Source organism: Oratosquilla oratoria, chromosome 33, assembly GCF_046742065.1.
Source record: "Oratosquilla oratoria isolate Oo_2021 chromosome 33, ASM4674206v1, whole genome shotgun sequence".
Classification (NCBI taxonomy): Eukaryota; Metazoa; Arthropoda; class Malacostraca; order Stomatopoda; family Squillidae; genus Oratosquilla; species Oratosquilla oratoria.
The window spans coordinates 43,426,560-43,452,939 of record NC_134809.1 but is presented as its reverse complement, the minus strand read 5'-3'; the positions used below and the strand labels follow the sequence as shown (position 1 = coordinate 43,452,939).

General features: G+C 37.9%; 1 protein-coding gene across 10 annotated transcripts in view; it reads left to right on the top strand.

Annotated features, from left to right (window-relative positions):
* Positions 1–26,380, top strand: part of LOC143017865 (uncharacterized) — a 466,837-nt gene that overhangs the window by 332,093 nt on the left and 108,364 nt on the right. For all 10 annotated transcript variants that reach the window (XM_076172851.1, XM_076172852.1, XM_076172856.1 and 7 more), the window contains 3 exons: positions 3,424–3,448; positions 3,668–3,780; positions 20,355–20,482. In XM_076172851.1, coding sequence (XP_076028966.1) covers positions 3,424–3,448; positions 3,668–3,780; positions 20,355–20,482 — 266 coding nt within the window. The remainder of the gene's footprint in view (positions 1–3,423; positions 3,449–3,667; positions 3,781–20,354; positions 20,483–26,380) is intronic.

Sequence of the window (26,380 nt, the reverse complement as noted above, 5' to 3'; positions counted from 1 at the left end):
TGGTTTGAAGTAAAGGTGGAACTTTGTCAGAGATGTGTTATGTCGCCCTGGCTGTTCAGTCTTTACATGGATGGGGTGGTGCGAGAGGTGAATGCAAGGATAGTGGGTCAGGGGTTGGAGATGGAGAAAAATGGGAGGTGAGCCAGCTGTTGTTTGCTGACAACACTGCGCTTGTAGCAGGATCAGAGGAGGGATTGAGGAAGTTAGTGACAGTTTGAGAAGGTGTGTGAAACAAGGAAGCCTAAGATAAATGTGGGCAAAAGTAAGGTGATGAGATGTACAAGGGGAGAGAGTGACAGTAGGGTGGAAGTGAACATTAAGGGTGAAAGACTGGAGGAAGTGGATAGTTTTAGATACTTGGGTGCAAATGTGGAAGGAAAGGGAGGAGTGAGGGTGGAGGTAGAATGTAGATTGAGAGAAGCGAGTAAATGCCTTGGTGGATTGAAAAGTGTAATGAGAAATAGACATCTGGGAATGGATGCTAAGAGGAGGTTATATGAAGGAGTGATTGTGCCAACAGCATTGTACAGGGCAGAAACATGGAACATGAGAGAGGAAGAGAGAAGGAGTTTGAATGTGTTTGAGATGAAATGTCTGAGAAGTATGATAGGGGTTACTAGGCTAGATAGAGTGAGAAATGAGGTGAGGAGGAGAACAGGGGTGGAAAGGGAGTTGGGAGATAGGGTTGATGAAAGAGTATTAGGATGGTTTGGACACATGGAAAGAATGAGTGAAGAAAGATTAGTAAAAGAGGTGTGGAAGGTAGAGGTGGAAGGAGTGAAAATGAGGGGACGTCCTAGGATGAGATGGATGGATGGGGTGAAAGGGGGATTACAAAAGAGATTAATGTCTGTGGAGGAAGGATGGGAGAGGACAGAAGACAGGGGTGAATGGAGAGGGGTTGTGTATAGATGATGCTGTGATGGATGAGGGGTAGTGGGTGGGGGATGGGGGGTGAGGAAGTATGTATGAGAAAAAAAAAAAAAAAAAAAAATTGACGCAGACCAAAGGGATTTCTCCCTATCTCCTTTTCAGCACGGGATGGGGAGAGGGGGTTGCCGAATTTATGAAGCAGCCTTGCTGTGGATGTGCTGTGTCTTGCGACACTGCTTCTGACCCAGGGCAGTGGACAGGATGCAGGGATGACCTGTCATCCAGGAGGTGCCAAGATAAGATTGAGGGAGGAGGGTGGAGGGGAATGGAATATATAGGAAATGGAATGGGTGGGAGTGGTTTCCATGCCTTTTTCTTCTGGCTACCCCCCATGTAGGGGGAAAAAGCCTTTGGTATATGTATGTGTTAAGATTTTAGGAAAAAACATAATTACATGCTGTTTGTATGGTATTTGTGATTTTACATGCAAAAGCAGGTTAGTCTAGGTAAAGTATTAAGATCGGAAAACATTTGTGACATCATCAATGACATCATACAGCTGACTACTGACTGGCGGATAAAGAGACAGACCTACATTGATCAAATGCTCATGGAATATGGAAGATAATAATTTGATTATACTGTAAAAATATCAAGTCGATATATAAAATAACTTTTTTTTTATTAATATTTTTCTATCAGACCATCAGATCCCCCTTAATCAGTGCCCCCACCTCTCCATCCCCTCATGTAGAAAAAGAGAAGACTGGGAGAAATCCCTTTGGCCTACATCAAAATATCATGCATAACCACTCCCATCCCCTTTCTTCCATCACAGTATCAAACTATAGACCAATCTCTCTTACAAGCACAATAGCTAAAATATACTGAATCCAAAGCAATTTGGTTTTAGACAAGGAAGATCATGTACCACAAACTTAATTTGTTTTTATTCAATATTAATAGATATAATACAAAAAAGAGAAGGATGGGCTGCCGAAAACTTGAAACAACAGAAGGTGTAAAAGGAAAATTATTTAAATGGATGGAAGATTTCTTGCATGAGAGGAAAATGAGGGTGGTACTTTGAGATAAAAACTCAACCTGGGAAGAAATGATAAGTGGCTTCCCACAAGGTTCAGTATTAGCTCCAATAATGTTTGCTATATATGTAAATGACATGGATGAATGTGTTGAATGTTATATGAACTTCTTTGCAGACAACGCAAAACTACTAAAGAAAGTAGGTACAGAAAAAGACTGTGAATCACTACAGAGAGACCTAGACAAAGTCTGGGAATGGACCCAAAAAGACTTCTACATCAAGAAATGTAGAATAGAGTTTGGAAAAAAGTGAAAAAAGAATATCAGGATAATATAAAATCCGTACAAAAGAAGTAAAGAAAGTTAGCTTGGAAAAGGACCTAGGAGTAATTATCACCAAAGACCTGTCCCCAGACAAGCATATAAACAAAATAGTTGGAGAAACCTACAATTTACTAAGATCAGTATAGATGGCTTTTAATTACTTGGATAAAGTAATGGTGAAAAAGAAATTAGTCACACTGGTAAGACCAAGATTGGAGTACACTGCAACACTATGGACACCCAGCACAAAAAAGAATATAAAGAAATTAGAAAGAATCCAAAGAGCAATGACAAAGAAGGCACCAACACTCTCTAAATTGACATACGAACAATTATTGTCCAAACTGGAACTACCAACCCTGGAACAAAGAAAAGAAAGAGGAGATCTATTGGCCATTTACAGAATTATGAAAGGGATGGAAGTCCTCAACAGAGAAGATTTATTAAAGTAGGATAAAAGAAAAACAAGAGGACATAAAAAGAAACTCAAAATGGATAGTTATAGAAGAGATCTAAAAAAAAAGAAATGCCACACAGAGTGGTAGATGTCTGGAACAAATTAGACAAAACAATAGTTTGTGCAAACACCATACAAGAATTTAAGAACAAACTAGATGCTGAGAGATACAAAGACAGGTCACTACAAGCGTAGCTCCCCTTTCCACATAATACAACTAGGTAAATACATAGCCATTCTCCATTCACCCCTATCTCCTGCCTTCTCCTTTCCTTGCTCAACAGATATTCCCCTTTTGCTCATTGCCCCTTTCACCCCATCCTTCTCATCTTATCCTTGATTGTTCCCTCAAGTTCACTGCATACATCTCTGCCTTCCACACCTCTTTCTTCATTCATTCCATGTGTCCAAACCATCCCAATACTTTTTCATCAACTCTATCTGCCATCTCCTTTTCCACCCCTACTCTCCTCCTCATTCCTCATTTCTGATTCTATCCATCCTAGTAACCCTTACCATACTTCTTAGATATTTCATTTTAAACATATAACTTTTCCTGTCTGCTTCTCATAAATTCCATGCCTCTGCCCCACACAATGTTGTTGGCACAATCACCAAAATATTTGGTTCTGAATAAAATTTTTATTGCCACCTCATATTATGTCAGTCTTCAATACATGTATGTTTTTGCAAACTGCATTGATTTTTCTTATTTTTGTTTTCAGGTGAACAGTGATGCACAAGCAGCCGGTAATAACGCAAGGATAGGATAACTGTTTTTGCCCAGAAATATGATTTTTGTATCTCAAAGCAATAGTATCTAAGATTGGTTAATTGTTTTTGGAATGGTTATAAGTAATGTATCATGAAATTGCTTTAACTTCATTAGCATTTGTATTTTCTTTTTCTCACCAGCAAGACACTTATATATTTCTTATGTTGCATTTTTAACTACTTCATTCTTTGTAGATGGTAGCAGTGATGACAATGAGGATGAAACATATTTGATTCCAAATATAGGATCTGAACCACTTTCTGCACTACATTCAATTGCCAGCAAGTATGGGGAAGTGAAACTTAAGGTATGACACATACTATGTCGTTATAAATCCTGTGCTGTGTCCTGCTAGTCACAGGTTTCTTACCCTCTAACCTTTACAGTAGAGCATATGGTGACTATCTTGTAGCTGCATTAGCTTTTCTTTCTCCCTTTGGACTTCACTCAGTCCCATAATATTCCAGCTGATGTTCTCCAGTTCTTCCATCAAACTGTCCAAATCATGGTCTCCTGGAAGTTCTCACATTGTAAATGTTTATACTCATCTTGTTCAGTTTGTTTAATGTCCAAGATTTAGATCTGCTTGGACAGTGCTTACTCACATTGGAGGGCACACTGCCTGTAAGTACAGGAAGATGTACTGTTGGACCTTTAGGCAATGATAATCCAACAGGAATGCCCTTTTTTTAAACCTTGATTGTGCAGTCTATGGTTATTTAATTAAGAGGTTGTGGCAGTAATCTCATCTCCATGCCACTTAGTTTCTGGTGAGGTACATCTATAGTGCCACTATATTCAATATATTCAGTGATGATGATGATATGGTTTTACATCACAAACTCCCCCCCCCTCTATCAGGAGGCTAAAACAGTGCCCCTTACAGAGGACTTTGTAGCATGGAGTTTAATCAACCATCCCCTTAGTTCACCTTCCTCAGTGGCAGTTCAAACTGCCATCCCCTTGAATTTCACTGTTAGTAAAGATGCCTTAACCCACTTGGCCAGCAGCTAGAGCCCTATATATCTTTAATGTATCCAGTGCTCCATGCCATCATTATGATAGTACCCCATATATCAATGGTAAATTTCCCTATTCATCATCAGGGATATACCAATTAGTAGTGGTTCCTGGAAGTGTGTGTGAGCTGATCTTTGTAACATCTTTCAGGCAACACTTCTCCTTTCTCAATGCATTCATTCTTCTGGCATCTTCTACTGCTACAATCAAGGCCTCCTTTATCCTTAACCCATTCAACTCCGATGACAAGATGTCTTGTCATTTGGTCAAATAAAACAAAAAATCATAAAACACCAAAATGTTTGATCAAACACCAGAAAAATATGACGTCCGTCCTCGCTTCGCTCGCGAGCGAAGCGAGGACGGACGTCATATTTTTCTGGTGTTTGATCAAACATTTTGGTGTTTTATGATTTTTTGTTTTATTTGACCAAATGACAAGACATCTTGTCATCGGAGTTGAATGGGTTAATATTCAGCAACTTGAAATACATTTTTTTCTCATCACCTTCACTTCCATTAATGTCTGTCTATCTGAACTCCTTAACCCACTTCTTTCTACCCAACTCACCTCCCTTCACTCTTCACTTCTTCCCAAAATATCTTTTTGTTCTTTTCAGAATTCTCAATTCTCTCTTCTTGGTACATGTAAACTAAGCTTTATTAAGGTATATGAACCATACATTCTGAGAGTATTGTTTCTCTTGACTCTATGTTAACTGCCAATTTGTGGGAAGGGGAGCTACGCTTATGGTGTCCTGCCTTTGTATCTTGCAGTGTCTAGTTTGCTTTTAAACTCATGAATGGTTTTTGTGCACACTATTTCCTTGTCCAGTTTGTTCCAAGTGTCTACCACTCTATGTGGAAAACTGTTTTTCTTCAGATCTCTTCTGTAGCCATGTTTTTTTTATTTTCTTTCCATGTCCTCTTGTGCTTCTCCTGTCCCAGTTTAACAAGTCCTCTCTATCAAGTATTTCTGTGCCTTTCATGATTCTGTAGATGGTCAGTAGGTCACCTCTCTCCTCTTTGCTCCAGAGTCAGTAAATCTAGTTTAGCCAATCTCTCCTCATATAACAAGTTTGTGAGTGCAGGTGCCATTTTGGTTGCTGTTCTCTGGATTCTTTCTATTTTCTTTATATTCTTTTTGGTACTGGGTAACCACAATGTCGCCGCATATTTTAGTCTAGGCCTTATCAGTGTGACCAATATTTTTTTAATAATTTCTTTGTCCAAATACCGTATTTTTCGGACCATAAGGCGCACCCATAATTTACTATTGCCCATCCTTACATAAGGCGCACCTGACCATAAGGCACACCCTGGTCTCGTCATCGGATAATCATGCAGATGTGAGTGCATTCAGAACTGAACATTTTCGTTGTTGAATGAGAAAAATCGGTTGGGATTTAGCAAAATTACAAAAATTAATGAAATATTTTTTTATTTTGGTCAGTGAAATCAGACCACCTCCATGGATGGTCTGCCCTGCCAATACCCCTTTAAAACAACATAAACACGTTACGGGAATTGTGGGGAATAAAAACAACATTAGCAGTTTTATTCCCATACATACATACATATACCAAGGCTTTCTCCCCCTTACAAGGGAGGTAGCCAAAAAGGAAAAGGCATAAAATCATTCCCACCCATTTCATCCCTGAATACACTCCACACCCCTCCACCCTCCCTCTCATCTTAGCACCTCCTGGATGACGGGTCATCCCTGCACCTTGGCCACTGCCCTGGGTCAGAAGCAGTGTCGCAAGACACAGCACATCCACAGCAAGGCCGCTTCATTAAATCGGCGACCCTCCCTCTCCGTCCCCCCATGCATAAAAGGATAAGACGGGGAGAAATCCCTTCGGGCTGTGTCAAATTTTGCTCACACATACTAAAAAGCAAAATTTGATGCAGCCGTTTTATTCCCGGAATTCTCTATTCACTTAAAACACAAGATTTATCACAAATGACAGTATTTTTTTTTTTTTTTTTTGCCATGGGCGCAATATAGCAATAGAAAATTAGTTACTGTATTTTACGGCTTGCAAGATTCTGCATCTTGGAAGACGCACCCTAATATTTGAAAGAAATTTCTAAGAAAAAGTCATTCTTATACAAGAACACATTCACCATATACCCGACCACTGAGCAAAAAAACATAAGAAGCAAGGAGACTGCTAGACTCTATTGTCTCAACTCTCATCATAAATTTGCTGAAGCACTCACCATCGATTCACAAATATGTAAAGAAAAATAGCAAAGGTAAATTTTTTAAAGGTTTTAGTGGCGGGCGACGGCACGTATTGTTTACATTGCGTAATCACTTATCCAATTTTGTTTGTATGACGATGACATACTAGTTGGTGGTTAGTAAATATACCACACATTTTTTCATTGTCCAAGGGTGGTTTTATTTTCATAAAAATAAATTAAAATTTTCAAAAATATGCATGTAAAAATATAAAAATTAAAAAATATATATATATTCATCCTCAAATCCCGAGAACTTGTCATTACTGGAAGGATTATGGTATTGGAAACACTTGTAACAGCTAAGTACTGAATTCACATTATACAAAAGGCTGAATTAACCCCTTCCATACGGTGCCTCACACGTAGGCGTCATGGGGAGCGAGTGTATTCGCGAGGCTGCCATATCGGCGTCTCGATTATATTTATTGTAGTCGCCCCTCCATAATGACATTCTTTCTAATTCTTTTGTAATCGCATTTTCTATGGTTATCAAAATTCACGGGTGAAGAGAGAACGATCGATATAAGCGGTGACTATATTTTATGATGCGAGTATTATTACGACACGTCGTACGGCTGGCATTGGATGCTGCCACCGAGATCTAAGTCCTTGACGCCTACGTGTGCGGCACCGTATGGAAGGGGTTAAATAGTACTTAAGCTAACATCATAGTGTAATGACTCAACATACAAATCCAGAACGCTATCGGTCAAGTGTCAAAGCTCACTAGAGCCTGGGTGTTGCCTTACAATACAACATTCTTCTTGGAAGACGCACTTGTATTTTTCAGGGTATTTTTTTAAGAAAAAAGTGTTTCTTGTTAGCCGTAAAATACAGTATTAATTTTGTAAATTATAATGTATCAACGTAATATGCAATTTTGTGAGTGGAAATAAAAAACAAAAAAGGTGCTAAAACAGATTTTGTAAGTAACAAAGCCGTGTCGGATGAATGGTACGCCATGTTTGTTATGATAGATGCCAACGTCGAAGAAATGAAAGGATGATAAATTCGTCTAACCTAACCTGTGTTTAATAAATCATTACCTGCAAATTAAATGTCATCCGGCTCGTCCTCGTTGTCGTCGTCGTGCTTTTCAACCACTCTCTCAGCTTGCATGGTATACAAAGTTCTTGCAGCTTGAAGGAATCCATGTATCTTCGCTCCATAACATTCCTTCCAGAAATTGTACCTGGCGAGGTACTGTTGGAAGTACCGAGGCCGTCAGTTGACAGACGACAAGATGGCGTCCCGATCCTATGCTACTGACTTCGTTGATTAGCATATTTGCTTGTAGCAAGGTATTTTTTTTTTCTTAATTTCCGCCCACAAAATTGCATATTACGTTGATAGACTTTAATTTACAAAATTAATGATTAATTTTCTATTGCTATATTGTGCCCATGGTCGAAACTATAAAAAATACCCAAATGACTACAGTTGGAGTGGAGCGAGACTAGACCAATGCAAAATGGCTGTCTGTGTTGAATGCAGTGGCATGGACTCGAAAACTGTCGAAGTTTTCGCAATTTTCTTGTCAAGATACATGCATCTTGGTTATAACTTGGTTGTAACTTTTGCTAGGCCTATGCACTGTTGCCGTCGGCAGGCTAGCTACGAAATGTGTCAAAATAGTACATCACTGTCTGAGGCATTTTTTTTGCGCTGAAGCCACACATAAGGCGCACCACCCGATTTTGGCCGATTTTAAGGATTTTGCCCGCGCCTTGTGGTCCGAAAAATACGGTATGTAAATGCCACTTTTATTGATCTTTATCATTTCTGTCTATGAAATAATGGTCTTTTAATTCAAAGTCTATTAGTATGTGGTCACTTTTTCTAATTTTTTTAATTTCTGGTTCAGATGTTAATATGAGATCTAGTTTTGATGGTTCTTTATTATTTCTATATCTAGTGTTTTCCTTAACCCATTGTGTTAGTGTGTACCCGAGTCATATCCAGTATGGTGTTGCTCCAAAGTTCCTCTCCTCCTTTGACTGTCATTTCTTCCCAAATTATTTCTTTTGCGTTAAAATCGCCCATGATTACTGAGTTTCCACCTTATTTTAGCAACTCATTAAGCACCTCCATTGTTTCTTCCAATAAGTTGGAATGATCACCATCTGACCATGCATGGGCCTTTGGTGGTACATACAGTACTACAAACTTTCTGCATTTTGTCTTTTTATACTCAATTTTAATCATGATTATTTCTGTGTTTCCTTTTCCTTCAGTAACCTTGGTTACATTTAATCCTTTTTCGGTTAGTATCATAACACCTCCTCCTTTCTTTTCGGTTCTGTTTTTTGCCCATATGTTATATAGACCATGTCCCACAAAGGTTGTTAATAGTGGTCCTTTCAATTTCGTCTCCACCATGCCCATGATGTCAGGTTTATCAGTTTCTAAGTAGTCATTCACTTCATTTAATCCAGAGATCATACTGTCAATGTTTGTATATGCCACTTTTAATTTTGCATTTTCTTTTCTATTTAGGTTTAGGTTTCCATTTTCTTGATATACCACTTTTTCAGTCTCAAGTCCAGCACTCTTAAAAAAAAACTCATTTTTTTCCGCTACTGTTCTCTTTTCATTCCTGTCATTTGCTTCAGTTCTAAGTGTTTGGTCTTTCTCCTTCTCCTCGTCATTCATTTATTTTTGTATTCTTACATATTTGAACTCCTCGCTGTTTGCCAGTCTGACCGTTTTGGATAGTACTTCCTCTGCCATCATTTGTGTTCTTAGTTTTATTCTTAAGGGTCTGTGGTGTTTATCTTTTGTATATTTTCCTATCCTGTGGATTTCATAAATTTCTTTTACCAAGTCAATTTCATCATCCTGAATTTCTTTGAGAATTTCTTTAACCAGTTCCTTTTCCTCCTTTTCTTTTTGATATCTATGCATATCGTGTTTTTCTTTTATTCCATGTACCACAATGCATTTTTTTTGTCTACTGTGTCTCTGACTAGGTTTTGTTTTTCTTTTATTACTTTAATAACTGTATCTTTTGTGTGTTCTTCCATTTGTTCTCTTAATATTTTTCTAAAAGATATCTCTTGATTTTCCTTTTCTTTTTTCCATTGTTTTTTTATTTCAATGAGATCCGTTTCTTTAATAGACTCTGTGTTTTCTTCCATTTGTTCTTTTAATATTTTTCTAAAAGATATCTCTTGATTTTCCTTTTCTTTTTTCCATTGGTTTTTTATTTCAATGAGATCCGTTTCTTTGATAGACTCTGCCACTTTTCCGGTCACAACCTTCAGCTGTTCTTTCTTGCTCTTGTCCTTGTTTTTCAGTTGTTCATTTTCTTTCTTTAGACTATCTATTTCACTCCTTAGTTCATTTAATTCCCTTATGGTTTGATCATTACTTTTTCGTAGAGCAATGAGTTCTCTGTGCATAGATCGGTAGTATTTTTAAGTAAAAAATTTCATGCATCATCTCTCTTATTTCCCGATTTCTTAGTACACTATTATATCTGTTTTCTCTATCCATATCAAGACTTCTTCCCATATCACTTGCATTTCTTTGAAACCCCAAATATATATTTCCTTCCCGCTTTGGAATATTCCTTGGGGTATTCACTGAACAAAAGCATTTTGGAATCACGCCTCTCGGGCTCTCCACTGTACTCAACTCTAATTCTCTTTTCGCTGTTTTGTCTTCATTATCATTTCCTTTCTCCATTGTTGCCAGAAAGGACATATACACATTTCGCAAACTAGAAACGAGAGAAAATACTTTACCAGTCTCACAGCATAGTCAGACCGCGCGCAAAAAAAAACCCACTGGTTTCCTTCGATGTTTATGCTGGAACTGCTAGGTATCGCTAGCCACAGCACAGCACAGCGCAGCACTTCCTCACTCTGCGATGTCTTGAACAAATGAATGTTTGAGATGAGGTGTCTGAGAAGCATGATGGAGGTTACTAGGCTAGATAGAGTGAGAAATGAGGAGGTGAGGAGGAGAACAGGGGTGGAAAGGGAGTTGGGAGATAGGATTGATGAAAGAGTATTAGGATTGTTTGGACACATGGAAAGAATGAATGAAGAAAGACTAGTAAAAGAGGTATGGAAGGCAGATGTGGAGGGAGTGAACACGAGGGGACGTCCTAGGATGAGATGGATGGATGGGGTGAAGGGGGCTTTGGGGAAGAGGGGAATGTCTGTTGAGGAAGGATAGGAGAGGACAGAAGACAGGGGTGATTGGAGAATGGTTGTATATGGATGATGATGTGATGCATGAGGTGGAATGGGTGGGGGAATGGGGGTGAGGTAGTATGTGTGAGCAAAATTTGATGCAGCTCAAAGGAATTTCTCCCCGTCTTCTCCTTTTATGAATGGGGGGACGGAGAGGGGAGTCGCCGATTTAATGAAGCGGCCTTGCTGTGGATGTATTGTGCCTTGCGACACTGCCTCTGACCCAGGGCAGTGGACATGGTGCAGGGATGACCCGTCATCCAGGAGGTGCTAAGATGGGAGGGAGGGGGAGAGGAGGAGTGGAGTATATTTAGGGATGGAATGGGTGGGAATGATTTTATGCCTTTTCTCTTTGGCTACCTCCTTTGTAAGGGGGAAAAAGCCTTGGTATATGTATGTATGTATATGTGCCCCCAAAAACACAGGCTTGGACTGATAGTGATCATTCCAAAATACTGGAAGACACAAAGCACGCATTAATTGAATTATTGAAAGGAGGAAACAGTAATTATGGGTGACTTTAACTCAAAGGAAATAAGTTGGGAAGAAATGACAGTAAAAGGTGGAGAGGAACTTTGGGGAAATATTCTACTCGATATGACCATTGAATACACATTGACTCAAAGAGTGAAGGAAAATATCAGATATAGAAACAATGATGAACCATTGAGACTAGACTTAATATTCACATCAGAGCCTGAAATTGTGGACAAAATGGAATACAAGACACCTATTGGGAAGAGTGACCACATACTAATAGAGTTCAAACTAAAAGAACAAAATGATGTGAGAAGAAATAAGAAACATAGAAAAGTAAGACTAATGTACAAAAAAACAGATTTTGAAAAACTTTGAAAAAAAATTCAGAATGCAAACTGGGAAAAAAAATTAAATGAAGAAACAAAAATGGAAGAGAAGTGGAGCATATTAAAAGAAAAGTACAAGGAGAGAACAAATAAATATGTACCAAAGAAGAAACAAAAAAGGGGATACATAAATTGTTGGCATAACAAAAAATGTAGTGAAGCTAAAGATAGACAAAGCCTAGAAAATATGGAAAAAAAGACAAAAAAACAATAAAACGGCAAACATACATAAAAAATATGCAAAAAAGTTATCAAAAGTAAATGGATTAAACACTTGGAGGAGAACAAAATACTTACTCCAAAACAATTTGGATTTAAACATGGAAGATCATGTGCCACAAACTTAATATGCTTTTACTTGAGGGTAATAGAAATAATACAAGAAAGGTGGGCAGATTGTGCCTTCTTAGATTTACAAAAGGCATTTGGCAAAGTATCACATGAAAAGCTACTAAGAAAATTTGAAACAATAGGTGATATTAGGAAAGTTATGGGAATGGATGAAAAATTTCTTGAACAGGAGAAAAATGAGGGTGGTACTCAGAGACAAGAACTCATATTGGGAAGAAATGATAAGTGGAGTCCTACAAGGCTCTGTATTGGCTCTGATAATGTTTGCCATATATATCAATGACATGGATGAAGGTGTGGAATGTTATATGAACTTCTTTGCAAATGATGCAAAACTACTAAAGAGAGTACAGAGGAATATTGCAAATTATTACAACAAGACATAGACAAAATCTGGAAATGGAGTCAGAAGAATGAAGTGAATTTCAACATCAAGAAATGTAGTATAATGGATTTTGGAAAAAGCAAAAGCAGAATATTGGGACAATACAAAATTGGTACAAAGAAAATTAAAGAAGTCAATTTGGAAAAGGGACCTAGGAGTAACTATCACCAATGACATGGTACCAGACAAACATATCAACAAAATAGTCAGAGAAACTTTCATTTTATCAAGATCAATGAAAATGGCCTTTGACTACATGGATCAAGAAATGGTAAAGCAAATATTAGTTACATCAATAAGACCAAAATTGGAGCACACTGTGACACTATGGGCATCTAGTACTAAAAAGAACATAAATTAGAAAGAATTCAATGAGCAATGACAAAGACGGCACCTGCTAACCATATACAGAATTATGAAAGGGATGGAAGAAAAGTGGTATAGAAGAAAAACAAGATGACATGAAAACAAACTTAAAAAGGATAGTTACAGAAGAGATCTGAAAAAAAAATAGCTTCCCACGCAGAGTGATAGATATCTGGAACAAACTTAATGAGGAAACAGTGAGTGCAAAAACTATACAAGAGTTTAAGATCAAACTAGATGCTGAAATATACAAAAGCGAGTCACCACAAGCATAGCTCTCTTCCTGTAAAATGCAACTAGGTAAATACTGGCTTCTCTCAATCTACAGGGTGTTCCAAAAAATTTGACGTTATTTTAAATGCCAATATCTAGGAAACTACTCCGTGCATCTCAATGAAACTGCACAAACTTTATGTTGAACATCATAAGTTTTATTGGTTGACATTTCAAAGAAAAAAACAAAGATTTGTAGATTCATTTGCAATTGTTTCCTCAGAACGCGCCAAACTGTTGTTCGAGGAATCTGGGTTTCCACACTTGCTCTTCTTACAGACTTCCGGGGACTTCGCAGGAATGTTTCACGAACTTTATCGACCTTCTCTTCCGATGTTGATGGCCGTCCAGATCCTTTAGCCCTGCATAAGCAGCCTTCCTCTTTAAATTTTTGGTGTCAGGTCCAAATTTGTTTACTAGTTGGTGCATTTTTGGCAAATTTTGCAAAGAAGGCACGCTGCACGGTCTTGGGTGACTGTGTTTGATGAGCATATTCCAACAAGCAAAATGACTTTTCTTATGAAGTGAACGGCATTTCTCAACCTGAAAAGAGATAAATGTCAAACATTAAACATAAAATCTTGAACTGTTTCTATGCAAGCTGTGAAAATTTGAGATCATTTCAACTAAAATTGCCAAAATTATTGGCCTGCGAAATGACGTCAAATTTTTTGGAACACCCTGTACATTCTACCTCCACCTCCACTCCCTTTCCTGCCACATTTGCACCCAAGTATCTAAAAATATCCACTTCCTCCAGTCTCTTTCCCTTAATACTCACTTCCAGTCTATTGCCACATCTCATCACCTTACATTTACTCACATTTATCTTCAACTTCCTTCTTTCACACACTTTCCCAAACTGTCACTAACTTCCTCAATCCCTCCTACTTCCTTTGTACCAATTTTACATTGCCCTGATATTCTATTTTTACTTTTTCCAAACTCCATTATACTACATTTCTTGATGTTGGAGTTCACTTTGCACTTCTGACTCCATTCCCAGACTTTGTCCAGGTCTCTATGTAGTGATACAGTCTTTTTCTGTACTTACTTTCTTTAGTAGTTTTGCATCATCTGCAAAGAAGTTCATATAACATTCCACACCTTCATCCATGTCATTGATATATATATGACAAAAATTATTGGAGCCAATAGAGAACCTTGTGGGATTCTACTTATCATTTCTTCCCAGGTCAAGTTTTTGTCTTTAAGTACCACCCTCATTTTTCTCATGTTCAAGAAATATTCCATCCATTTCAATAACTTTCTTTGTACACCACCTATTAGTTTGATTTTCTTAGTAGCTTTTTGTGTGGTACTTTATCAAATGCTTTGTGTAGATCTAGAAAAGCACAATCAGCCTATCCGTCCCCTTCTTGCATTATTTCTATTAGCCTCGAGTAAAAGCAAATCAAGTTAGTGGCACATGATCTTCCATATCTAAAGCCAATTTGTTTTGGATTCAGTATATTATTTTCTTCCAGATGTTAAATCCATCTACTTTTGATAACTCTTTTACATATTTTTGCTATTGTCCTTGTAAGGGAGATTGGTCTATAGTTTGTTGGGTTTTCCTTTTCCCCCCTTTATATATATATATATGGGTGGGAGTGGTTTTTATGTGTTTGTTTTTTTGGCTACCTCCCTTTTAAAGGGGAAAAAGCCTTGTTATATATATATTGGTACAATATTTGCATTTTTCCAATCTTGTGGTACCTTTCCTTCTTTGAGTGAATAACCAATTATCATATATATTTTGTCGGTTCATCTATACATTCTTTTAATAACCAATGTGCAATTCCATCCGGACTGTGTGATTTCCTGATGTCAAGGTTTATTATTTTGGTCCCTTTTTCTTTCTATGTCAAAGTTATTTCTTTCATGGGGGTGGGGGGATCTTTCTCTGTCCTTCCTCCCAATTTTGTGTACTTTCAATTGTGATGATAGTAGTACATACATACATATACCAAGGCTTCTTTCCCCTTACAAGGGAGGTAGCCAAAAAGAAAAAGGCATAAAAACCATTCCCACCCATTTCATCCCTAAACACACTCCACTCTCCTCCACCCTCCACCCTCCCTCTTATCTTGGCACCTCGTGGATGACAGGTCATTCCTGCACCTTGTTCACTGCCCTGGGTCAGAGGCAGTGTCACAAGCTACAGTACATCCACAGCAAGGCTGCTTCATTAAATTGGCGACCCCCCCCTCTCCGTCCCCCCCCTGCAGAAAAGGAGAAGATGGGGAGAAATCCCTTCGGGCTCCGTCAAATTTTTCTCACACATACTACCGCACCCCCCCATCCCCCCACCCATTCCACCTCATACATCACATCATCCATATACAACGCTTCTCCATTCACCCCTATCTTCTGTCATCTCCCTTCCTTCCTCAACAGACATTCCCCTCTTCCCCAAAGCCCCCTTCACCCCATCCATCCATCTCATCCTAGGTCACCCCCTCATGTTCACTCCCTCCACATCTGCTTTCCATATCTCTTTTACTAGTCTTTCTTCACTCATTCTTTCCATGTGTCCAAACCATCCTAATACTCTTTCATCAACCCTATCTCCCAACTCCCTTTCCACCCTTGTTCCCCTCTTCACCTCCTCATTTCTCACTCTATCCAGCCTAGTAACCCCCATCATATTTCTCAGACACCTCATCTCAAACACATTCAAACTCCTCTCTTCCTCTCACATGTTCCATGGTTCTGCCCCATACAGTGCTGTTGGCACAATCACTCCTTCATATAGTCTCCTCTTAGCCTCCATTCCCAAATGTCTATTCCTCATTACACTTTTTAATCCACCAAGGCATTTACTCACTTCTCTCAATCTACATTCTACCTCCACCTCCACTCCTCCCTTTCCTGCCACATTTGCACCCAAGTATCTAAAGCTATCCATGTCCTCCAGTCACTCTCCCTTAATGTTCACTTCCAGTCTGCTGCTACTTTCACCCCTTGTACATCTCATCACCTTACTTTTACCCACATTTATCTTCAACTTTCTTCTTTCATACACTCTGTCACCAACTTCCTCAATCCCTCCTCTGATCCTGCTACAAGCGCAGTGTTGTCAGCAAACAACAGCTGGCTCACCTCCCACTTTTCTCCATTTTCTTTAAACGTCTCCAATCCCTGACCCACCATCCTTGCATTTACCTCTTGCACCACCCCATCCATGTACAAGTTGAACAGCCAGGGCAACATATCACATCCATGATGAAGTCCCACCTTTACCTGGAACCACTCACTCTCTCCATTTCTAATCCTGACACATGTTCTACTACTCTCATAAAAACTCTTGACAGCTCCTAGAAACTTTCCTCCTATCCCATATATCTGCAAAACTTCCCACAGTGCCCTCCTGTCTACCCTATCATAAGCCTTTTCCAGATCCATAAAAGCCCAAAAGACATCCTTACCTTTTCCTATAGCTTTCTCACATATCTGTCTTACCACAAAAATCTGATCTACACAACCTCTACCTGTCCTAAATCCACACTGTTCCACGCCAATTACTCCCTCTGTTCCTCTCCTAATCCTCTCAATCAAGATCCTCCCATAAGTCTTCCCAACTACACTTAACAAGCTAATCCCTCTGAAACTACTACACTCACACTTGTCCTATTTTCCCTTGTAAAGTGGAACTATGCAGGCACTCCTCCAGTCGTCCAGCACTCTACCCTCTCTCCAGCAAACATTAAATAACCTCACCAGCCAGTCCACCATCACTGTACCTCCTTTTTTTTAGACATTCTGCATGGCATCCATCCAGACCAGGTGCCTTACCTGCTTTCATCATCTTAACAACTGCCTTCACTTCATCCTTCCTTATTTCTCCTCCATTTTCCTCACTCATCATTGCAATTTTCTTAGCACATCCCACTGCAACTATTTTTCCCTCCCTATCCTCCTTCACATTTAGCAACTCCCTAAAATACTCTGCCCATCTTCCCCTTACTGCCTTCTCTTCCATTATCATCTCTCCATCTGCACCTTTTACCTTTTCTTCTCTACTTGATTTGCCTCCTCTTCCTCTCTTAATTTCTTTCCAAAACATCTTTTTATTACTTTCAAAATTTTCTGTCTTGATAGTAGTGGGATAGGTTATTTTAAATGAGACATGAATTATCGTATATTTCCGTGTATAAGATGACCTTTGTATAAGACAAGGTACAAAATTAGAGCAAATTTTTATGAATTTATCTCATATCGGTAGTATAAGACGACTGCTAAATTACAAAAGCATCAGTGTATCAAACCTACCGTACAAAAAGAATTGTTTTGATTACGTTTATCAGCTGTTTTTTCCACTTTTTCTCTTTTCTTTCTCATTACTTAACTGTATCCTTATACCAGATAAATTACTTACTGTATCCTTATAAATTCAAATTAAATGAAATAACAAAGCAAATCATGTATCATGATTTTCTGAGAACACACGTCTTTTTTTTTTATTATTATAGGTTTATTCAACAATATTAAATACAATTAGACATACATATATACATTTTTTTTTACAAAATTGGCAGTTGAAAAGGGAGAGCGAGAAGCAAAGCTTATGGGGAGTTGCTCTCCCTTAAGGAAAAAAATTATTTTTATTTATTTATTTTTGTTACATGTCAGTATGGTACATACACATCTACACACATATATACACACATACATGCATACACATATATACACACACACAATGACATGCGTCACGACGTCCGCTAACTCCGACCTCACGTAGAAATCGGGGGCACGAGCGAGCATCGCAACTTGTGGGGGTCAGGTGAGAGGTGAGAGGTCAGGTCGATTGTTGACGGGACGATAATTGCTTAATGCGCAGATCTGGGTCACCGTGACCTGCTGGAATAGAAAAAAAAAGAGCGGCAGACTTGGGCAGTGCATGACAGTTTCTCCATGAATACAACCATGAAATGGACCTGAAGTGTTCAATATACTAATACTTATAGATTAAAGACTTTTTTAAGTATCGTTTGAATGATGATAAACATTTTGTCTTAGGTAAATCCTTTTCCAGTTTATTCCATGTGTTAACACCTATAATAGATAAGCATTGGCTTTTTTTGGTTGTTCTGTATTGAGTTTTAAAGAAGTCGTTTGTTTGCCTAGTCGCATAGCGAGTTTCGTAAGTTGAGTAAAATTTCAATATGTTTTGATTCATGTGTTTATTGTAGATTTGGTGCATAACAATGGCAGTTTTGTACTTTATTAAGTCATTGAATTTGAGTAGATTTAGTTTTTTAAATCAATTATTTGTATGTTCCAAACGACCTACATTGCAGATTATACGCAGTGCCCTTTTTTGAGAGGTAATTATGCGTTGAAGATTAGTTTGATAAGTATTACCCCAAATTTCTGAACAATAGTTTAAGTATGGTAGTAGTAGACTACAATAAATGGTACGTAGGGTATTTTCATTGAGGATATTTCTCATTTTATGCATAATTCCTCAAGTTTTGGATATCTTATTTATCACGTGATTTATATGATGTTTCCAATTAAGTTGATCGTCTAAATACACGCCTAGGAATTTACTGACGGACGCTTTTTCAATAATTTCGTTGTTTATTTTGATCGGCTTAGTACTTTCATTATTTTTGTAGAAAAGCAGGTAGTTAGTTTTTGATACGTTTAAGGATAGCTTATTGGCTGAAAACCAGTTGGATAGTTGACATAATCCTTCATTAATTGTCTTGATCAGTTTGTCGGAATTTGTATCGGAGCATAGAATGGTGGTATCGTCGGCGAACAGTATAAATTTCATAAGGTTGGATACATTTGTAATGTCATTAATGTATAGTAAGAATAGTTTGGGTCCTAGAACAACCTGAGGTACTCCGCATGTAACTGGTAGAATGTGTGATCTTTCTTCCTCAATGGCCACATATTGTTTCCTGTTTTTTAGATAACTTTTTAACCAGTCATTAACTTTACCTCTTAGCCCATAGTATTCGGCCTTTCGAATTAGGATTTCATGATTTACTGTGTCAAATGCCTTTTTAAGATCAATAAATATGCCGGCTGTCTTTTTCTTTTGTTCTATATTGTTAGTTATCTCTTCAATTAATTCCATTACTGCTGTAGACGTTGTAAGATTTCGTTGAAATCCATATTGACTATGGTAAATGACGTCATTTTTTTTTAGAAATGAGTCAAGGCGAATTGTGAATAACTTTTCAAGAATTTTGGAAAACTGTGGTAATAGTGAAATTGGTCTATAGTTATTATAACTTGATTTGTCGGCTTATTTGAATATCGGTATTACTTTTGCTATTTTCATTGCATCTGGAAATATCCCTTGTTCAAATGATTTATTGCATATTGTCAGAAAATGATCTTTGATGATAGGCATAATTTGTTTTATGAGGTTCATATTGATTCCTGTGCAATCGAGTGATTTCTTGTTCTGCATTGATTTTACTGTGTTCATAAGTTCGTTTTCCGTGACGGGTTTTAAAAACATAGTGTTATTTATTCGGTGTTTCCAGGGTAGTCAACTAACTAACAAAAATGATTTGTTTACGCTCCTGGTTCAACTACTGTAATATATATTTTTTTATTGATAAATAAACGTTTTATGTACTGTAATCCAAAATTGTTATTTTCAGTCTTAAAAATTACTGAAAAGTTAGCGAAAGAAAAAGGTTGCTATGAACGCAACCAGTACTCGATGTTTACATTTTTTCAGCCGTGTTAAATGTGTTTACATAGAGTAGTTAAAAGTACCGTAATTTCATTAATATAGAATTATTCCTCAAATTTATTAACAATTGCCATTTACTATAAAGATATGCCAATAATATATAAGGTAAATATGGTTTGATTACCTTTATTACCAGTTCTTATCATGATGTGAATCATTTCCTGTGTATCAGTGGTTATCAGCAGGCTAGCCTACCAAGTCATCTCACGTAGAATTCAAGGTCTGATTTTTATAATGGTAGTTTAAGACGACCCCCCATTTTAAGGGGTGAATTTTTTTATTTTAGGGTCGTTTTATATGTGGAAATATATGGTACTTGTATTCAAGAGGAATTATTCCCTCTTCAGTTTTAAATTTTATTTTGTTCCTGCATTTATGAATGTACAGTATTCATAAATTCTTGTTAATATTATTTCTTCTTAAGTCCACTTTGAATTATTACAGAATACAAAAACAAAGCCACTTGGTAACCATAACTCACAGGCTGGAACCACTAATAATCCATCACATTCAGAAAGGCATCAACATTCAAATGGACTTCCACCAACAAGACAGACTACCCTGGAAAATAAGTAAGCTTCCTTTGTAGTACATATTTTACATTTTATAGTGATATGTGAAACTGGTTAATCCATTGATGGTCACATTATCTGTATGCCAAGTCCACTAATGTATACCTGCAAGTGATGATCGTGCAAGATGGCCATCAGAGAGAATCATCTCTGCGCCACCCATCTTCAAAACCTATCAACACTCACCTTTAAGTACTATCTCCTATTTTTATTACTGTCCTTAAGTCTTCCCTTTACCACTTGTATGATTCCACCTCTTTGGGATGATATTGTCCCTAAGGATAGAAGTACTGATTATTGCCAGTAAAATACTTCTTATTTTCATGCTGTGTCTTGCTGCATTACTTCTGACCCAGGGCAGTGGACATGATACAGGGATGACCCATCATCCATGAGGAGTTAAAATAAGAGGGAAGAAAGGGTGGTGGATGGGAGTGGAATGGGCAGTAATTGGTACTTACCTTTAAATTTGGCTATCTCCCTTGTAAGGGAGAAAAAGCCCTTTGTATATAGATAGAATATAGGTAGACTTTCATGTAGAAGTAGTGCAACCCTGAGGAGCCTGTGGTTGGTCTTTTCCTATGAACTTGGACTATTTCTCCCTCTATTTCACATCAGGAGAGCTGACAACTAGTGACTGTTCCTCCTCCTCTCCCTCCTTTTTCTCCTTCTCTTCATCCTCTTTTTCCACCTCTGTCTTCTTTTTCATTTCCTTCTCCATCTACTCCATCTTCTTTTCCATCTCTCCTTCTCCATCTCCTTTACTTCCTCCTCCTCTTCCTATTCCTCCTCCTCCTGCTTTTTGTCTTATTCCTTGTCATACTCAACCTTCCTACAGACAAATGGCTTTAATGGACCAGTAGTCTCCCCTTTAGTATAGTTTCAGGGTTTTTGTATATATATATACTGTATATATATATATATATATATATATATATATATATATATATACATATATATATATAGATATATATATATATATATATATATATATATACCCACACATACATCATACATATACCAAAGGCTTTTTCCCCTCTTACACGGGAGGTAGCTAAAAAGAAAAAGGCATAGAAACCACTCCCATGCATTCCATCCCCTACTCACTCCACACCTCTCTACCCACTTCCCTCCCTCTCATCTTGGCACCTCCTGGATGACAGGTCATTCCTGCATCCTGCACACTGTCCTGGATCAGAACCAGTGTCATAAGACACAGCACATCCACAGCAAGGCCGTTTCATTAGGTCAGCGACCCCCCCTCTCCTTCCCCTCATACAGGAAAGGAGATGGGGAGAAATCCCTTCCGGCTGTGTCAATTTATTTCTCATACATACTCCCTCACCCCCCATCCCCCACCCCCCTCATGCATCACTGCATCATCCATACACAACCCTTCTCTATTCACCCCTATCTTCTGTCCTCTCTTATCTTTCCTCAACAGACATTCCTCTCTTTCGTAATGCCCCTTTTACCCCATCCATCCATCTCATCCTAGGATGCCCCCTCATATTCACTCCTTCCACCTCTGCCTTCCAAGACTAGTAAAAGAGGTATGGAAGGCAGATGTGGAGGAAGTGAACATGAGGGGGTGACCTAGGATGAGATGGATGGATGGGGTGAAAGGGGGTTTGGGAAGGAGGGGAATGTCTGTTGAGGAAGGACGGGAGAGGACAGAAGACAGGGGTGAATAGAGAATGGTTGTATATGGATGATGTTTGTGATGTATGAGGTGGAATGTTTGGGGGGATCGGGGTGAAGTAGTATGTGTGAAAAAAATTTGACGCAGCCCGAAGGGATTTCTCACTGTCTATCTCCTTTCCTGCATGAGGAGATGGAGAGGGAGGGTCGCCGATTTAATGAAGTAGCCTTGCTGTGGATGTGCTGTGTCTTGCGACACTGCCTCTGCCCCAGGGCAGTGGACAAGATGCAGGGATGACCCATCATCCAGGAGGTGCCAAGATAAGATGGAGGGTAGATGGTGGAGGGGAGTGGAGTGTATTAGGGATTGGAATGGGTGGGAATGGTTTTTATGCCTTTTTCTTTTTGGCTACCTCCCTTGTAAGAGGGAAAAAGCCTTTGGTATACGTATGTATGCTATTCTTCTCTTTATCTCTTCGTCACTTTTCCCATTCCAAGTTAACGTGCTTCCTAGGTAATTGAAATGGTCCAGCTGTATCAATATTCTTCTTTCTACTTGAATTCTTACCCTTGGACATTCTTGTTTTTTCGTCATTACCATCACTTCTGATTTCTTGTTATTCACTTTTAGTCCTCTATTTCTACTTGCTTCTGCAAGTACTGTAACTAATTCCTGTAGTTGAGCTTCCGATTCTGTGAGTAACATAGTATCGTCTGTGTATCTAATATTATTGAGATTTCTTCCTCTTATTGTTACTCCTTTTAGATCAAGAGTCCCCAAAGTGGTTGATATCGACCCCCAGGGGTCGATGAGATCATCCAAGGGATCGACAAATAGCCAAGGGGTTGAAAAGGGGTCAGTAGATTGCTAGCGGGTCGATGAGACCATTCAAAGGGTCGAAAGGGGGTCAGTAGATTGCTAGGGGGTCGAAAGGGGTCATTAAATTACTATGGAGTCGAAAGGCAGTCTTTTAAATTAAATGGTTAGCATGAAATGATCCTGTTCTCATCCTGTACTGAAAGAGTGAGAATAATCAACCAACCAATATATAAACATAAAGAAAAACCATGTCAGTTCACTCTGAGCCAAAAATCCTCCCCATTCTGTGCATGTAGGGAGAATCTCACATACACACAACCACATTGTGAATGAACATCAAGATGATGAGCTTGTGTAATATTATTGGCTTGAATATTACTTATAGTAATATAATAAAGAATATATAATATCACTCTTAAAGCTATTGGTAAATTATAAATATTTATTTTAAAACAAGTTTATTTACCTTGTTGTATTTACCTAGTTGTATTTTTCGGGAAGGGGAGCTATGCTCGTGGTGTCCCACCTTTGTATCTCGCAGTGTCTAATTTGCTTTTAAACTCATGAATGGTTTTTGCGCATACTATTTCCTTGTCCAGTTTGTTCCAAGTGTCCACTACTCTATGTGGAAAACTGTTTTTCTTCAGTTCTCTTCTGTAGCTATGTTTTTTTATTTTCTTTCCATGTCCTCTTGTGTTTCCCTTGTCCCAATTTAGTAAGTCCTCTCTATTGAGTATCTCTGTGCCCTTCATGATTCTGTAGATGGTCAGTAGGTCACCTCTCTCTCTTCTTTGCTCCAGAGTCAGTAACTCCAGTTTAGCCAATCTCTCCTCATATGATAGGTTTGCAAGTGCAGGTGCCATTTTTGTTGCTGCTCTCTGGATTCTTTCTATTTTTTTTATATTCTTTTTGGTACTGGGTGACCACAATGTCGCCACATATTCTGGTCTAGGCCTTATCAATGTAACCAATATTTTTTTTTTATCATGTTCTCGTCCAAGTATGCAAATGACACTTTTATTTATCTTAGCAAGTTGTATGCCTCCCTGACAATTTTTGTTATTCTGTTTATCATAGGACAAGTCGTTTGTGATAATTACCCCCAAATCTTTTTTGGATCCTTCCTTCTTTACCTCCTTGGTTCCAATTGTATATTGTCCTGATATTCTGTTTTTGCTTTTCCCAAACTCCATTATGCTACACTTCTTAATATTAAAGTCCACTTCCCATTTCTGACTCCAGTTCCATACCTTATTCAGGTCTTCCTGCAGTGCTTCACAGTCCTTATCAGTTTCTACTTTCCTTAACAGTTTGGCGAAAGTGTCTGTATCATTGTTGGAATGCCGTCGCCATGATGAACGTAGCCATTTGGCCCTTTTATAACGGATCAAAATAAAAATAAATAAATAAAAATAAACGAATAGAATAAGTAAAATCCACAAACACGAAAACTGTCACTATAGTACTTTAGAATTACCATAAGTGATTTATGAGACCAAACAAGAACTACAGTAAAGAATTAGAACAATAATATCAACAACAAAAATGATAACAATCATAATGATGATAATAACACTATTGATAACTAAAATTATAATGATAATAGCAATAATGAAATAATAATAATGATAATAATAATAACAACTATAATGACAATAATATTACTAGCATTAATAACAATAACAACACCAATAATAATAATAAACTGACATAATTCGTGAATTAATAGTTTGGGGGTCTATAGAAAATCTTAAACTTTATTAGGGGGTCGATGAGCTGAAAAGTTTGGGAACCCCTGTTTTAGATGGTAAATATCTCTCATGATTATCTCACTGTATAAATTAAACAATAAGAGGGAGGGTGGAGGGGTGTGGAGTGTTTTCCGGGATGGAATGGGTGGGAATGATTTTATGCCTTTTCCTTTTTAGCTACCTCCCTGGTAAGGGGGAAAAAAGCCTTGGTATATGTATGTATGTATGTATGTATAAATTAAACAGGTCTGGCAACATTACAAGTGCCTGTCTTATGCCTCTTTCAATCTTTTGCCAGTCAGACAGTTCTATTTTCACTGCTGCTTCTTGCCTCCAATAGAGATTTGCAATTAACCTTAAATCCTTCCCACCCACCCCTATTTTCTTCAACATCTCTATTAATTCATTGTCTTACTTTATCAAATGCTTTTTAGTAGTCCACAAAACAGGCATATAGATCTTTTTGCACATCTAACATATTTTCAGCTAGCATTCTTACAACAAAAATTGCATTCCTTGTTCCCATATCTGGTCCAAACCTATATCGTTCATCAGCTGTTTCTGGTTTTATTTTGTTTCTTGTTATGTTAGTAATGATTCTTAAGATTATTTTTGTTAGATGGTTCATGATATTAATTGTTCTATATTTGCTACATTCTAAAGTCCCATGTATTTTTGGTAAATTTATGAAAACTGACTGTTACATTTGTTCGGTTAAATCCCCAGTTCCATAGACTTTATTGGCTATTTCTGTCATAATTTTGATTCTTAGATTTCCCAAAGACTCAAACATTTCCGTTGCCATTCCATCTTTTTCTATCGCTTTTCTTTTTGTCATTTTGATAGTGCTGTTTTTATATAATCTTCCATTATGCCTGGACCCTCTTCATTAAAAGTGTCCTCTAGTTCTTCCCTTACATCTGCAAAAAGTTCCCCAATATATTCTTTCCATCTATCCTTCACTTTTTCTTTCATTGTTACTGTCCCGTCTTTCTTGAAAATTGCTATTGAAACAAACACTGGCTCCTTTAAACGGCTCCGGACGATGTCGTTCAAATACAATTTCCAGGATTCGCCGAGCCCAGTAGCAACGACAAAGATGGTAGGAGTGAGCAAAAAACACTCGATCTTCCTTGGTTACATATATTAATACAAGGAAACACAAATTGACTATTTATCTATACAATGAAAATATACACATTCACATAAATGGAAAAGCGTAGTTCGACTGTTCTAGTTCGTTGGTAGATAGCATAATTAAGGATTTTAAATGGTGGGCAAAGAATGCAGGAAGTTAACCGGTTTGAGGCGATGTCTTTAACAGTCTAATGACACAATTGGGCTAAGCTGCTGATTGCAAACTACCCGAACAATGTAGTTTACGAGAAGCACTTTACGTGTTCATAACACTATATTTTGTGTGTGTTTTCTTGTTTTCATTACTTCTTTTACTTTCTCATGTATTTTTTGTTGGTCTGTTCTAGGTGTTCAATTTCTATGCATCTTTCATTCATCCATTTTTCTTTTGCTCTTATACATTCCCTATGTACCTTTCTGTTAAGCTCTTTGTATTTATCTTCATCTGTGTTTGCATTTCCTTCTCTCTTCCATTAATTCATGAATCTCTGTCATCCATGGTTTATTATATATTCTTTTTCCTGTTGATATGATTTCTGACCCCACTTT